Source organism: Salmo salar, chromosome 14 (genome assembly GCF_965601325.2).
Source record: "Salmo salar chromosome 14, fSalSal1, whole genome shotgun sequence".
In the NCBI taxonomy this organism is placed as follows: domain Eukaryota; kingdom Metazoa; phylum Chordata; class Actinopteri; order Salmoniformes; family Salmonidae; genus Salmo; species Salmo salar.
The window spans coordinates 25,788,629-25,803,993 of record NC_138304.1 but is presented as its reverse complement, the minus strand read 5'-3'; the positions used below and the strand labels follow the sequence as shown (position 1 = coordinate 25,803,993).

Here is a 15,365-nt window from a genome sequence, read left to right as displayed (position 1 = left end):
TGTGTTTTTCAATGGGATAGGTTTAAAGTCAATACAACACATCAGGTATCCACTTCCTGTCAGAAAATGTCTCAGGGTTTTGCCTGCCAAATGAGTTCTGTTATACTCACAGACACCATTCAAACAGTTTTGGAAACTTTAGAGTGTTTTCTATCCATATATAATAAGTATATGCATATTCTAGTTACTGGGTAGGATTAGTAACCAGATTAAATCGGGTACATTTTTTTTATCCAGACGTGCAAATGCTGCCCCCTAGACCCAACAGGTTAATGGAGAAAGTTCAGCACTGTTGCTACTCTCCCTAGGAGTGGCCGCCCTGCAAAGATATCTGCAAGAGCACAGCGCAGAATGCTCAATGAGGTTAAGAAGAATCCTAGAGTGTCAGCTAAAGACTTACAGAAATCTTTGGAACATGCTAACATCTCTTGATGAGTCTACAATACGTTAAACACTAAACAAGAATGGTGTTCATGGGAGGACACCACGGAAGAAGCCACTGCTGTCCAAAAAAAACCATTGCTGCACGTCTGAAGTTTGCAAAAGTGCACATGGATATTCCACAGCGCTACTGGCAAAATATTCTGTGGACAGATTAAACTAAAGTTGAGTTGTTTGGAAGGAACACACAACACTATGTGTGGAGAAAAAAAAGGCACAGCACACCAACTGCAAAACCTCATCCCAACTGTAAAATATGGTGGAGGGAGCAACATGGTTTGGGGCTGCTTTGCTGCCTCAGGGCCTTGACAGCTTGCTATCATCGACAGGAAAATGAATTCCCATGTTTATCAAGACATTTTGCAGGAGAATGTAAGGCTATCTGCCCGCCAATTGAAGCTCAACAGAAGTTTGGTGATGCAACAGGACAACGACCCAGAATACAGAAGTAAATCAACAACAGAATGGCTTCAACAGAAGAAAATACAGCTTCTGGAGTGGCCCAGTCAGAGTACTGACCTCTACCTGTGGCATGACCTCGAGAGCGGTTCACACCAGGCATCCCAAAAATATTGCTAAACTGAAACAGTTCGTGAAGAGGAATGGTCCAAAATTCCTCCTGACCACTGTGCAGGTCTGATACACAAATACATAAATAATTTGGTTGAGGTTAATGCTGCCAAAGGAGGGTCAACCAGTTATTAAATCCAAAGGTTCACATACTTTTTCCACCCTGCCCTGTGAATGTTTACACAGTGTGTTCAATAAAGACATGAAAACGTATAATTGTTTGTGTGTTATAAGTTTAAGCAGACTGTGTTTATAATGACACAAGGCGAGACCCAGATGCAGACCCAGGAGGCAGATGGTTGGAGTCTTACAATATTAATTCATCCAATAGGGTAAGGCAAGACAATGGTCGTGGACAGGCAAAAAGGTCAAAACCAGTTCAGAGTCCAAAAGGTACCAAAGGGCAGGCAGAATCAAGGTCAGGGCAGACAGGATGATCAGGCGGGAAGATAGTCCAGAGTCAGGCAGGGGTCAAAACCGGGAAGAATATCAAAAAGAGAATAGCAAAAGGAGATTGGGAAAAACGATGGTTGACTTGACTAACATACAAGACGAACTGGCACAGAGAGACAGGAAACACAGGGATAAATACACTGGGAAAAATAAGCGACACCGGTGGGGGTGTCGACAATCATAGGATTCGACACCTAGGGACGCCACCTGACGCCACCTGGCGTCGAACCTGGGCGCATACCTGGCTGACCGGGGTGTCGGCGGTGGAAATCGGCGATGAGGGCCGGGTCCAAGATGTCTTTAGCAGGGACCCAGCACCTCTCCTCCGGGCCATAACCCTCCCAGTCAACCAGGTACTGGAAACCCCTGCCCCGTGGTCAAACCTTCAGGAGGCGTCTCACCGTATATGCTGGCTGGCCACCGATAACCCGGGGGGGGAGGGATGGGCCTGGAGATAGAAGACAAAGGACAGTGAGACACAGGCTTAATTCTAGACACATGGAAGGTAGGGTGAATACGAAGGGTACGGGGGAACACAAGATGGACAGCAGTGGAACTCAGGACTCTGGAGATGGGAAAAGGACCAATGAACCGGGAAGACAGCTTGCGGGACTCTATCCGAAGGGGTAGATCCCAAGTGGAAAGCCATACCCTCTGCCCAATGCGGTAGCGGGGAGCTGGGGTCCGGCGATGGTCCGCTTGTCGACGATACCTGGAGTTGGTCTTGAGAATAGCCGCCCTGGCTCTTCTCCAGGTACGTCGACAGCGGAGGACAAACATCTGGGCTGAGGGTACGCTGACCTCCTGCTCTTGTTCAGGGAAGAGTGGAGGCTGATACCCCATGGAGCACTCGAAAGGGGAGAGTCCTGTGGCAAAACTGGGAAGAGTGTTCCGGGCATACTCCACCCAGACCAGTTGACGGCTCCAGGTAGTGGGATTGGTTGAGACCAGGCACCTTAAGGTGGTCTCCAGGTCTTGGTTGGCTCGCTCCGACTGACCGTTAGTTTGGGGATGGAATCCGGGTGACAGGCTGGCCCGACGACCCAATAAGGGTGCAGAATGCCTTCCAGAACTGAGACGAGAACTGAGGACCCTGATCGGAGACCATGTCAACTGGGAGTCCAAGGATCCGGAAGAGATGCTGCACCATAAACTGGGCCATCTCCTTGGCAGAAGGTAGTTTGGGGAGAGGGATGAAATGGGCAGTCTTGGAGAACAAGTCGACTACCGTCAGAATGACAGTGTTGCTGTCAGACGGAGGGTGCCCAGTGACAAAGTCCAGAGATATATGAGACCAGGGACGATGAGGAACCGGTAGTAGCTGCATGAGGCCAGAAGGAGCTTGCCATGGAGTCTTGTTTTGAGCACACGCAGTGCATGCGGTGACGAAGGTAGAGACATCAGGGACCATTGTGGGCCACCAGAAATGTTGTCGAAGGAAAGCTAGTGTATGACGGGACCCTGGATGACAGGTCAGCCTGGAGGAATAAGCCCATTCCAGGACCCGGGACTGGACTGGGTTAGGGACAAACAGTCAGTTAGCAGGGCCCTCTTCAGGTCCAGGCTGGGAGCGTTGCGCCTCGTGAACCAGGTTCTCAATACCACAATCCACAGTGGCAGCAAGGCATGAGGTGGGGAGAATGGTTTCGGAAGTCGAGGGTGTGGCAGAGGAACTGTATAGGCGGGAGAGAGCATCAGGCTTCACATTTTTAGACCCTGGATGGTAGGAAATGGTAAAGTTGAATCTGGTAAACAGGAGGGCCCACCGGGCCTGCCTTGAGATGAGGCGCTTGGCTGAACGGAGATATTCCACGTTTTTATGGTCAGTTCACACCAGAAATGGCTGTTCTGCTCCTTCCAGCCAGTGCCTCCACTCCTCCAACGCCATCTTCACCGCCAGGAGTTCTCGGTTGCCAACATTGTAGTTCCTCTCAGCAGGAACTACGATGGGACAGGAAAGCACAGGGATGAAGCTTTTGGTCCTGGGATGATCGCTGGGACAGGATGGCCCCCACTCCAAAAACCGAAGCATCCACTTCCACCACAAAGGGGTCCAGATGGATGAGGATGGGTGCTGTTATGAACTGATGCTTCAGGTCCACAAAGGCTTTGTCGATAGCTGGAGACCATTTGAACGGTACCTTGGGGGAGGTGAGTGCTGAGATGGGGGCCGCCAGGGTGCTGTAATCCCGAATGAAACGGCGGTAGAAGTTTGCAAAACCAAGAAACCGTTGCAACTGCGCCCTGGACGTTGGTTGAGGCCATTCCACCACTGCTTTCACCTTTCCAGGATCCATCTGAACATTGCCCTCAGCAATGACATATCCCAGTTAGGTGATAGAAGAGCGGTGGAACTCACACTTCTCGGCTTTCACAAACAGTCCTCCAGGAGGTGCTGAAGGACCTGTCTGACATGGAGTACAAAACAGGATGTCATCCAGGTAGACGAACACAAACCGGTTTAGCATGTCCCGAAGCACATCATTGACCAAAGCCTGGAAGACATATCGTCCACTGGCTGAGTTAAAGGCTGTCTTCCACACATCCCCCTTGCGTATCCGAACCAGGTGGTAGGCATTCCGAAGGTCCAACTTGGAAAACATGGTAGACCCCTGGAGAGGTTCAAACGCCGAGGAGAGGAGAGGTAGGGGGTAACGTTTTTTTGACAGTGATATTGCTAAGTCCCCGGTAGTCAATGCATGGGCGCAGGGTCTTGTCCTTCTTCTCCACAAAGAAAAACCCTGCGAAAAACCCAGGAGATGCAGACGGACAGACAGCCCCAGTGGCCAGAGACTCTTCTATGTACTCCTGCATAGCAATGGTCTCTGGTCCGGACAGAGAGTACAACCGACCCCAAGGTGGTGAAGTGCCTGGGAGAAGATCAATGGCACAATCATAAGGACGGTGCGGCGGAAGGGAAGTAGCACGTGCCTTACTGAACACTTCCAGGAGGTCATGGTATTCCGTGGGGATATCAGAGACATATACAGTCTTGCTAACCTCCTGAGGAAGGCGACTAGGGGAAGGATGTGCTGCTTGAAGGCAGTGAGAATGGCAAAATGAGTACGGGAAAAACACGCTGGTTGACATGACTAAAATACAAGTCGAACTGGCACAGAGAGACAGGAAACACAGGGATAAATACACTGGGGAAAATAAGCGACACCTGGAGGGGGTGGAGACAATCACAGAAACAGGTGAAACAGATCAGGGTGTGACAGTGTTTGTCTATTGTTGTGACTTAGATGAAGATCAGATCAAATTTTATGAACAATTTATAGAGAAATCCAGGTAATTACAAAGGGTTCACATACTCTTTCTTGCCACTGTATGCTGAGCACTTGTTGGCTGCTTTTCCTTCACTCTGAGGTCCAATTCAACCCAAACCATCTTATTTGGGTTGAGGCCGGGTGATTGTGGAGGCCAGATCATCTGATGCAGCATTCCCCCACTCTCCTTCTTGGTCAAATAGCCCTTACACAGCCTGGAGGTGTGTTGGGTCATTGTCCTGTTGAAAAACAAATGATAGTCCCACTAAGAGCAAACGAGATGGGATGGCGTATCGCTGCAAAATGCTGTGGTAGCCATGCTGGTTAAGTGTGCCTTGAATTTAAAAAGAATCACAGACAGTGTCACCAGCAAAGCACCCCCACACCTCCTCCTCCATGCTTCATGGTGGGAACTACATATGCAGAGATAATCCGTTCACTTACTCTTCGTCTCACAAAGACACGGCGGTTGGAACCAGAAAACTCAAATTTGGACTCATCAGACCAAAGGACAAATCTCCACCGGTCTAATGTCCATTGCTCGTGTTTCTAGGCCCAACCAAATCTCTTCTTCTAATTCATGTCCTTTAGTAGTGGTTTCCTTGTAGCAATTCGACCATGAAGACCTGATTCATGCAGTCTTCACACAGTTGATGTTGAGATGTGTCTGTTACTTGAACTCTGTGAAGAATTTATTTTTCCTGCAATCTGAGGTGCAGTTAATTGCCGATTTCTGAGGCTGGTAACTAATGAACTTATCCTCTGCAGCAGAGGTAACTCTAGGTCTTCTGGGTCTCCTGTGGCGGTCCTCATGAGAGCCAGTTTCATCATAGCGCTTGATGGTTTTTGTGACTGCACTTGAAGAAACATTCAAAGTTCTTGAAATGTTGAAATTATCCGGATTGACTGACCTTCATGTCTTAAAGTAATGATGGACTGTCATCTCTCTTTGCTTATTTGAGCTGTTACTGCCAAAATATGGGCCTGGTCTTTTACCAAATAGGGCTATCTTCTGTATACCAACCCTACCTTGCCACAACACAACTGATTGGCTGAAACGCATTAAGAAGTTAATAAGGCACACCTGTTAATTGAAATGCATTCCAGGTGACTACCTCTTGAGGGAGTGTGCCAAGAGTGCGCAAAGTTGTCATCAAGGCAAAGGTTGGCTACTTTGAAGAATCTCAAATACAAAGTATATTTGGATTTGTTTAACCTTTTTTTGGTTACTACATGATGCCATATGTGTTATTTCATAGTTTTGATGTTTTCACTAGTATTGTACACTGTAGAAAATAGTCAAAATCAAGAAAAACCCTGGAATGAGTAGGTGTGTCCAAACTTTTGACTGGTACTGTATATCTAAAAATATGTTTTCTCTAAATAAGAGTTGTTTTACAATTAAAGGTCAAATACACTGCATTTCTGGCTTTCAAGTCAGTCTATAAAAATGACCTTTTTTATTACAAATTTAAATAGAACCATACATAATGCACATTCACAAATATCTTCTTGTGTCAGGCTTTCGGCTATAGAAACTGAACACAGGTCTCATCAAAAATCTCTCAAGCCCACATGCTAGTGATTAGCCAGCTAATCTTTATATTTCAAGTTTAACCAACTTGGATCTATTTGCTAGCTAACAGTTCAACAGTTGAATTGTTATGAACACTCCCTTCTGTCTGTCTCTAACTGTTTGAAACGCATGTTAGCCTGTCCACTTTGTTCAGATGCTGTACGCAAGTGGCCTACCTTGTTTCTCAGAATAAGAACGAATTGCCAATTCCTTATATAATTGTGTTTTATGCTTATTGCACATTTATAAAACACAGACTAAACTGCTAATATAACAGTCTTTGGCTAAAATGCTGCTAGCGGGACATGGTACCACAATGCCATGCGCAACGAACTGAGCATGAATTTTCCAGATTCAATATTCATCAATGTTCATGTTGTAGTAGTGTCTGCTCTCAATCTGAGTAGTTGAGACATAAAAAAGGTATCTTTAGAAAGGTTAACTTCAACTCTTTTACAGTAAAATCATCTCAATGTCCCTATGACCGATTCTGTTAGACCAAACCTCAAATGCAAATAGTGAGTTGAAACCACTTGTAAGAGAGGAAGAAGTGATCTCTCAACTTTGTTGGTGTGAGAGGCAGCTGGAGGTGCTTGGTATGTGTAAACCATAGAGGAAGAGGCAAAGCCTAAAACCTGTCCAAAATAAGCCCAATGCATTTCTATGGGTTTATTTTGAATAAAAACTGGTCACCTGCCTTCCCGCGTTTGGGACAACGACTCCCATTGTTAGGGCGGAGACATGCAACTCTTCATTATATACGGATCTCTGGTGTAAATGAAGAGATGCACACAGCACAGAAGGAACGAAAGAGACAAGACCAAAAATACAACATGAAAACAAGTGGACATAAACGGTCTTAAAAACGAAAAATAACAAAACCTTGATTCTTCCGATACAGGCATTTGGAAAATCGCGCAAAAACATACATATAAATTAATCAAATTAATTTGATATATTGCCCAGCCCTAGGTCACTATACTGAGAACTTTGGTGGTGGATCTCCTGTATTGGTGGCTATGCTTCACATACAGTTGAAGTCAGAAGTTTACATACACTTAGGTTGGAGTCATTAAAACTCGTTTTTCAACAACTCTACTTTGTGCATGACACAAGTAATTTTTCCAACAATTGTTTACAGACAGATTATTTCACTTATAATTCACTGTATCACAATTCCAGTGGGTCAGAAGGTTAAATACACTAAGTTGACTGTGCCTTTAAACAGCTTGGAAAATTCCAGAAAATGATGTCATGGCTTTAGAAGCTTCTGATAAGCTAATTGAAATCATTTGAGTCAATTGGAGGTGTACCTGTGGATGTATTTCAAGGTCTACCTTAAAACTCAGTGCCTCTTTGCTTGACATCATGGGAAAATCAAAAGAAATCAGCCAAGACCTCAGAAAACAATTGTAGACCTCTACAAGTCTGGTTCATTCTTGGGAGCAATTTCCAAACACCTGAAGGTACCACGTTCATCTGTACAAACAATAGCACGCAAGTACAAACACCATGGGACCACGCAGCCGTCATACCGCTCAGGAAGGAGACGCGTTCTGTCTCCTAGAGATGAACGTACTTTGGTGTGAAAAGTGCAAATCAATCCCAGAAAAACAGCAAAGGACCTTGTGAGAATGCTGGAGGAAACAGGTACAAAAGTATCTATATCCACAGTAAAACACGTCCTATATCGACATAACCTGAAAGGCCACTCAGCAAGGAAGAAGCCACTGCTCCAAAACTGCCACAAAAAAAAAGCCAGACTACGGTTTGCAACTGCACATTGGGACAAAGATTGTACTTTTTGGAGAAATGTCCTCTGGTCTAATGAAACAAAAATAGAGCTGTTTGGCCATAATGACCATCGTTATGTTTGGAGGAAAAAGGGGGAGCCTTGCAAGCCGAAGAACACCATCCCAACCGCGATGCACAAGGGTGGCAGCATCATGTTGTGGGGGTGCTTTGCTGCAGGAGCGACTGGTGCACTTCACAAAATAGATGGCACCATGAGGAAGAAAAATGATGTGGCTATATTGAAGCAACATCTCAATACATCAGTCAGGAAGTTAAAGCTTGGTCGCAAATGGGTCTTCCAAATGGACAATGACCCCAAGAATACTTCCAAAGTTGTGGCAAAAGGACAACAAAGTCAAGGTATTGGAGTGGCCATCACAAAGCCTTGACCTCAATCCCATAGAAAAATTGTGGGCAGAACTGAAAAAGCGTGTGTGAGCAAGGAGGCCTACAAACCCCACTCAATTACACCAGCTCTGTCAGGAGGAATGGGCCAAAATTCACCCAACTTATCGTGGGAAACTAGTGGAAGGCTACCCAAAACGTTTGACCCAAGTTAAACAATTTAAAGACAATGCTACCAAATACAAATTGAGTGTATGTAAACTTCTGACCCACTGGGAATGTGATGAAAGAAATAAAAGCTGAAATAAATCATTCTCTCTACTATTATTCTGACATTTCACATTCTTAAAATAAAGTGGTGATCCTAACTGACCTAAGACAGGGAATATTTACTCTGATTAAATGTCAGGAATTGTGAAAAACGGAGTTTAAATGTATTTGGCTAAGGTGTATTTCAACTTCCAACTTCAACTGTACATGCACTGGACACCAAACTAATGCACTATGACACATTTTGGCCTGGAAGATAAATTCAGATGTAGTGGCCTTCAGGATCTGAAACATTACTGTGTAAGTACAGAAAAGGTCAAGACTTGTATTTTGATTTGATGGAGCCAGGTAGACATTCCGAACAGTGTCATTTCTCAAAGCAGTGTAATGGCTTTGTTCAGCTGACCTACAGTAGTAGATGTATAACCCCAGACCTGGTAATTACATGCTAAGCAAACAGACATCCATCAACTTTGCACTCTCTCTGAGTGATGATCCTCCTTCAGAAAGCAACACTACCACAGCAGTGATTGGTGTAATCCAACGGGGAAAAATACCAATGACAAGCCAGGGAGAAAGACTGGAGCTGTCTCCTCTGATGGGGAGTTGTGTCAGTCCCCTCAGACTGAACTGAAAACCCAGCAGAATTTGGCATTAGGGTTGGTTCAGTGCCCGGCATCCAGCAGCATAGGATTGGCTTTAGTATTAGTACAGCAGGGAAGTTAAAAAGACTGAAATCAATAAACCTATGGACACCAACTCCAATATAGGCAACAACAAAAAATGTGTATGCCTCAATGAGTTCTAAATTACATTATTTGTTGGAAGTGATAACACCAGCACTGCACCAGCATAGTCCTCCTGTCTGGCAATGCCAGGGTTGTGGGTTTGATTCCCACGGGGGACCAGTGCGGAAAAATAAAAACAATTATGCATTCACTAATGTAAGTCGCTCTGGATAAGAGTGTCTAGGAAAATGTTATAGCTCCAACATTCGTAAAATACTGCAACCCTGTCAGGCAAATATTCCATATTTTGCCATTACAATTTGTTTTGTTAAGAGGTTGCAGAGGTTGCATACCCACAATGACAGCTGACTGACTGCCATTAAAGCTGACCAAATTCATATAGAAATGTGAGTTATAGGTCTGTCATTCTCATTGAAAGCAAGTCTAAGTAGCGGTAGATCTGTCCTTTGTGCGCTATTTCTATGCTTCCCGTTCTTATGTTTCGCTTTTGTATCTTTTACTTTCAGTTTTGTACACCAGCTTCAAACAGCTGGAAATAGAATATTTTAGGTTACTGAACATAGATTTCACAGCAGTTTAGATGGTACAATGATTCTCTACACTATACATTGCTTGTTTTGTCATATAAACTGTTATTAGGCAAACTATTAAAATTTTAACAGACAGAAAATGGTCAAGCGATTTCTGCATATTGCACCTTTAAGGGAGGGAGGGAGGGAGGGAGGGAGGGAGGGAAGAGTGCGAGAGAGAGGGAGATGGAGAGAGAGAAAGCTGCAATGGAATGGAAGCCCACCGCAAGTCCAAACACAAGCAGCACCTGTCAGCTGGGTTGGGAGTCTCCCCCGTCTCGCCCTGGCCATGGCCCCCTCTCCCTGGGGCCTCCCTCCCTCTCCCCTCCACCATCATCTATCTATCTGCACCTGGCTGTGACTAACACAGAGGCATTCTCAGTCTCTGACTCTGTCTGCAATTCATTACCACCCCAGGCACCTACTCCATCATTGAGAGAAGAGGCAAGGAGGGAGGAAGGCTAGGCAGCTAGCTACCTGGGCTGGCCATGAAGCACCAGACCACGCAGCCTCCTCTCCCTCCATGCTAGGGAAAGAGAAGGCAGTGGCAGTCACAGAGTCATATCAAATCTAATTCAATTGAAATAGCCTAATTACAGAACGGGTAATTGCATTCATTATGGACTCTATGAAAAGTTGATTCACATTCATCTGGATAATGAATCATTATTCTGATTTGGGATTTTGACATTGTAGATAATTGGTCGACAACAGCAACAAAAATGTATCAAACGGACTAGTTTACTGATATGGAATGGTTGAACTACCATAATGTGCCTAACAACACAGTAACACTAATTCATACACACACTTCAGATCTATCTACATGGTCAAGAGAAGTGTCAGGTTCAAAGTGTTAATTTCTTCCACTTTGAATCTGTCATAGTGGGGTCATTAAAACAGCTCCATCAAGCCACCCAGACAACAGCAGATTAGCTACTTAAGCCTTCCTACAGCAGTTTCCCCAGGCAGACATCTCTGTAGCAAAGACAGTGATTATCTGAGAATACCCTACACACAGAGCAACGCTGAGATAAACAGAATTACACAACGCACCTCGTTGCTTGCATCTATTCTAGCTAGACAAAATGCGAGGTCATGAATGAAAGTTAAAGCTGGAGCTCTGTTCTTTGCAATCACACAATGCACTTACGGACCGTGGTAAAGCCCAGGCTTTGTAACAAGCTTTAGAGCCAGTGCATCAACCACTCATTGAGGGTAGGAGGGAGGGTGTGTGTGTGTGTGTGTGTGTGTGTGTGTGTGTGTGTGTGTGTGTGTGTGTGTGTGTGTGTGTGTGTGTGTGTGTGTGTGTGTGTGTGTGTGGGCCAAGTGGGGGGGGGTCTAACAGTAAACAACCACTCAGTGCTGATGTGTCTCCTAAAGACATCCAGTCAACAACTGTAAAGTCAGTGGAAACCTCAATCAAGAGAAATAAAGAGGGAAACAGATGCATAGAAGTGGAGGGTCATGAGACAAAGAGTTGGTTTGCCCACAACTCCCTCAAGACCTCTACTTAAAACTCATTAGCAGGAGCTGAGTGGCAAAGGCCTTGTGCTCGCAGGCATATCTAATGGCATAATGAGCAAGAAAAGCCTCGCAATGACAAGGAAGTTAATGAGGTTTTCTGCTGATGAAGGGAATTCTTACAAAGGTAACTGGGATTTCCCTATCGCAGCAGCTTTAAATTGAGTTTGCTGAAAGCCTAAAAGGAATAACTCTAACGCCACACAGCCATATATCTTAGTTGACTATATTTTCCAGTATTTGAAAGAATACTGTTGTGTTAGTCTTTCCAACGTCGCGTTGGACTAGTGGTGTTTCTTTGGATGAAATATATATTAGAGCCGAGAGTGCTGACAGTAAATCCATTTTATGTTTCACCCGGGCAGCCCAGAAAACCCACAGAAACACTAGCTTTTACAGTAATTGGAGTAAACATTCCATCCACTACATTTTAGAATAGAAAGTGGTTGCCAGAGAGCCTGCTGCTCGAACACATGCAGGCCTCTATCTCTCTGACATCTATTTTCAAATTACAACACACTATACTAATTAGAGTAATTAACTATTACCAAAGCCCCTTGTTCAGATTTCCTAATGATGATAGTATCTGATCTGTGCTATAATAACTGCTCCGGTCTGGTTACGCATCAACCACAGTAGTTAAACAAATATATCTGAGCCAGCACAGTATAGTTCGGGTCGGCATGGTAATGTGAACAGGGTACTATTTCATTAGTGTAAAAGGGGCTCCTCAACTACCTAGACCAGGGGGTATCTCCGGGCAAGGTGGTATAGGCTTGGTAGTCGGCGGCGTGTGGTTTCCCTCGGGTCGTATGGTGGGCAGCAGCTGGTCTGCGGTGGCCAGGTAGCTGGCGTAGGTGGCGTTGGGCCGGCTGAGGTTGTAGTAGTAGTGGTGTCCGTTGCGGCTGGCGTTGCGGCCATTGTTGAAGCGGCTGAAGATCTGGTCGAAGCGCTGGCTGTAGACGTCGAAGTAGAGGATCATCATGATGACGAAGTGCACCAGGCAGAGCAGCAGGACAGCCTTGCAGATGCGCTCCAGGGTCCGGCCCAGCATCAGCCGAGTCATGGTCGAGCCTGTCGCCCCCGCTGCACAGCCTGGGGCATTCACTCGGTCGGTCCCTCCCCTGGGCCTGGACTGCTGCACACTGGCTCCCACTATCACCTAAGGAAGGACCAGGGAAAAACATGATGTTAAAATTAAATATATATTTTGTTGCCATTCAGGTTAATTAGGCCTAACACAGGAAAAGAGCAGTAGCCTTATCGAATTATGTCTGTCCATCCTTTCTACAGTATCTGTATATTATATGTCATGTACATGTTGAAAAGAAAAGACAAATCAAGGAATAAACCAACAGCACCCATTTTGGTAGTAAAATCCAATGTAGCCAATAGCCCATTCCAGCCAACAATGTGATTTGAAAAACACTTATAATTATAGCTGTGAGTAGCAATGAACATGGTTCACAGGACGACAGAAAGGAGACAAGATCAGTTGGATAACAAAGCAAGCACTATCATGTAGGAACTATCTTCTCTATGTGCAATCAGTGAAAACATGACCATGTTTATTAAAGACTGATTTAATGAGTCTAAATACAACATCTGGAGTGAATCTGATGTATGGTTCATGAGGAGAAGATGATTGCAGATGATTTTGAGCATTAAAGTTACATATGCAAAGAATGAGTTCAGTGTTGTCCATCTTAAGGACGTCTATTACATTTTAATCACTTAGCAGATGCACTTATCGAGACATACAGGAGCAATTAGGGTTAAGTACCTTGCTCAAGGGCACATTAACAGATTTTCACCAAGTGCATGATAGTGATGACAAGTTTCAAGTTGATAGACCACTGTGAAGTGGATTTGCAGTGGTTTAAATGGACACATAAAATCTGATTTTTTTACAATCCAAATATGGTGTCATTTGGTCCTATATGTTTTGCATATGCTAATATGCATCTACTGGTTTAGTGTGGCAAACTTTGAAGGCATAATCGTTATTTTCTCAAACTCTTTAGGGACTATTGTGATGAGTCCAAAGACCAAATTTGGAGTGAATCTGACTTTTAGTCCAGAAAGTCAGATAGTTATTAACTAGATAGTTATTATTATTTAGTTATTATTATTTTAAGCATGAGCGTTACATAGTCAAAAAAGTCAATTTCTATTATCTTTAAGATATCAATGCCAAACTTAACACGGTTCTTCATGGGAATGTCTTTGATGACCCTAAGTTTCAAGTTGATAAGCCATTGTGGAGCAGTGGTGGGAAAAGTACCCAATTGTCATACTTGAGTAAAAGTAAAGATACCTTTATAGAAAATAACTCAAGTACAAGTGAAAGAACACGCAGTAAAAAAAACTACTTGAGTAAAAGTCTAAAAGTATGTGGTTTTAAACACATAAAGTATCAAAAGTAAATGTAGAAGTATAAATCATTTCAAATTCCTTATATTAGGCAAAGCAGATAGCCAGGGGCACGCTCCAACTCGCAGACATAATTTACAAACGAAGCATGTGTTTAGTGAGTCCACCAGATCAGAGGCAGTAGGGATGACCAGGGATGTTGTAACGGCTGTCTACGGAAGAAGTGGACCAAAATGCGGCGGAGTTAGGGTTCGTCATTTTTAATGTTACGAACACTATGCAATTAACAAAACAACAAAACTGACAGCCAACACAGTCCTGTCAGGTGCAACAACAGTGACAAGCACAATTACCCACACCCCACAACGGAAACGTAGGCAACTTATGTGTGACTCCCAATCAACCACAACCCTCTACAGCTGTGCTTGATTGGAAGTCACACGGCCAAAATTAAATGAAACAATAAAACACTTACTCCCTTCTGCCACGTCCTGACCCAACTACACCCTCTACTGGTCAGGACGTGACAGTACCCCCCCCTCAAGGTGCAGACCCCGGGATGCACCTACAAAAAGGAAAACACAAAAAAAATCCCCAACAAAAAGGAACACCTAAACAATAAGGGAGGGAAGGGAGGGTGGCTGCCGTCACCGACGGCACTGTGCTACACCCTCCCTCCCCAACCCACCTATCCTGGAGGTGGCTCAGGTGCAGGACGTGGACCTCGCTCCACCTTCGGCGTCACCCACTCTGTTGGCGCCGATCGCTGCGCCGGGCAGACTGGCCACTCGGGCTGACCCTGGCAGACGGACCACTCGGGCTGGGTCGGAAGGCATGCGGGCCACTCGGGCTGGGCCGGAAGGCATGCGGGCCACTCGGGCTGGGCCGGAAGGCATGCGGGCCACTCGGGCTGGGCCGGAGGGCAGGAGGAACACTCGGGCTGGGCCGGAGGGCAGGAGGAACACTCGGGCTGGGCCGGAGGGCAGGAGGAACACTCGGGCTGGGCCGGAGGGCAGGAGGAACACTCGGGCTGGGCCGGAGGGCAGGAGGAACACTCGGGCTGGGCCGGAGGGCAGGAGGACCACTCGGGCTGGACCGGAGGGCAGGAGGACCACTCGGGCTGATCCTGACAGGCCGGGCACCCTGGCAGATCAGGGCAGGCGGGCACCTCTGGCAGAACCGGGCAGTCCGGCCACTCCGGCAGAACAGGGCAGTCCGGCCACTCCGGCAGAACAGGGCAGTCCGGCCACTCCGGCAGAACAGGGCAGTCCGGCCACTCCGGCAGAACAGGGCAGTCCGGCCACTCCGGCAGAGAACAGGGCAGTCCGGCCACTCCGGCAGAACAGGGCAGTCCGGCCACTCCGGCAGAACAGGGCAGTCCGGCCACTCCGGCAGAACAGGGCAGTCCGGCCACTCCGGCAGAACAGGGCAG

The 15,365-nt window shown here is 45.9% G+C and overlaps 1 protein-coding gene across 1 annotated transcript in view; it reads right to left on the bottom strand.

Moving 5' to 3' along the window:
- LOC106569086 (beta-1,4-galactosyltransferase 2) overlaps positions 1-15,365 on the bottom strand; it is a 140,952-nt gene that overhangs the window by 96,624 nt on the left and 28,963 nt on the right. Inside the window, exon 2 of the mRNA XM_014140075.3 lies at positions 12,299-12,722. Coding sequence (XP_013995550.3) covers positions 12,299-12,626 — 328 coding nt within the window. The 5' untranslated portion in view covers positions 12,627-12,722. The remainder of the gene's footprint in view (positions 1-12,298; positions 12,723-15,365) is intronic.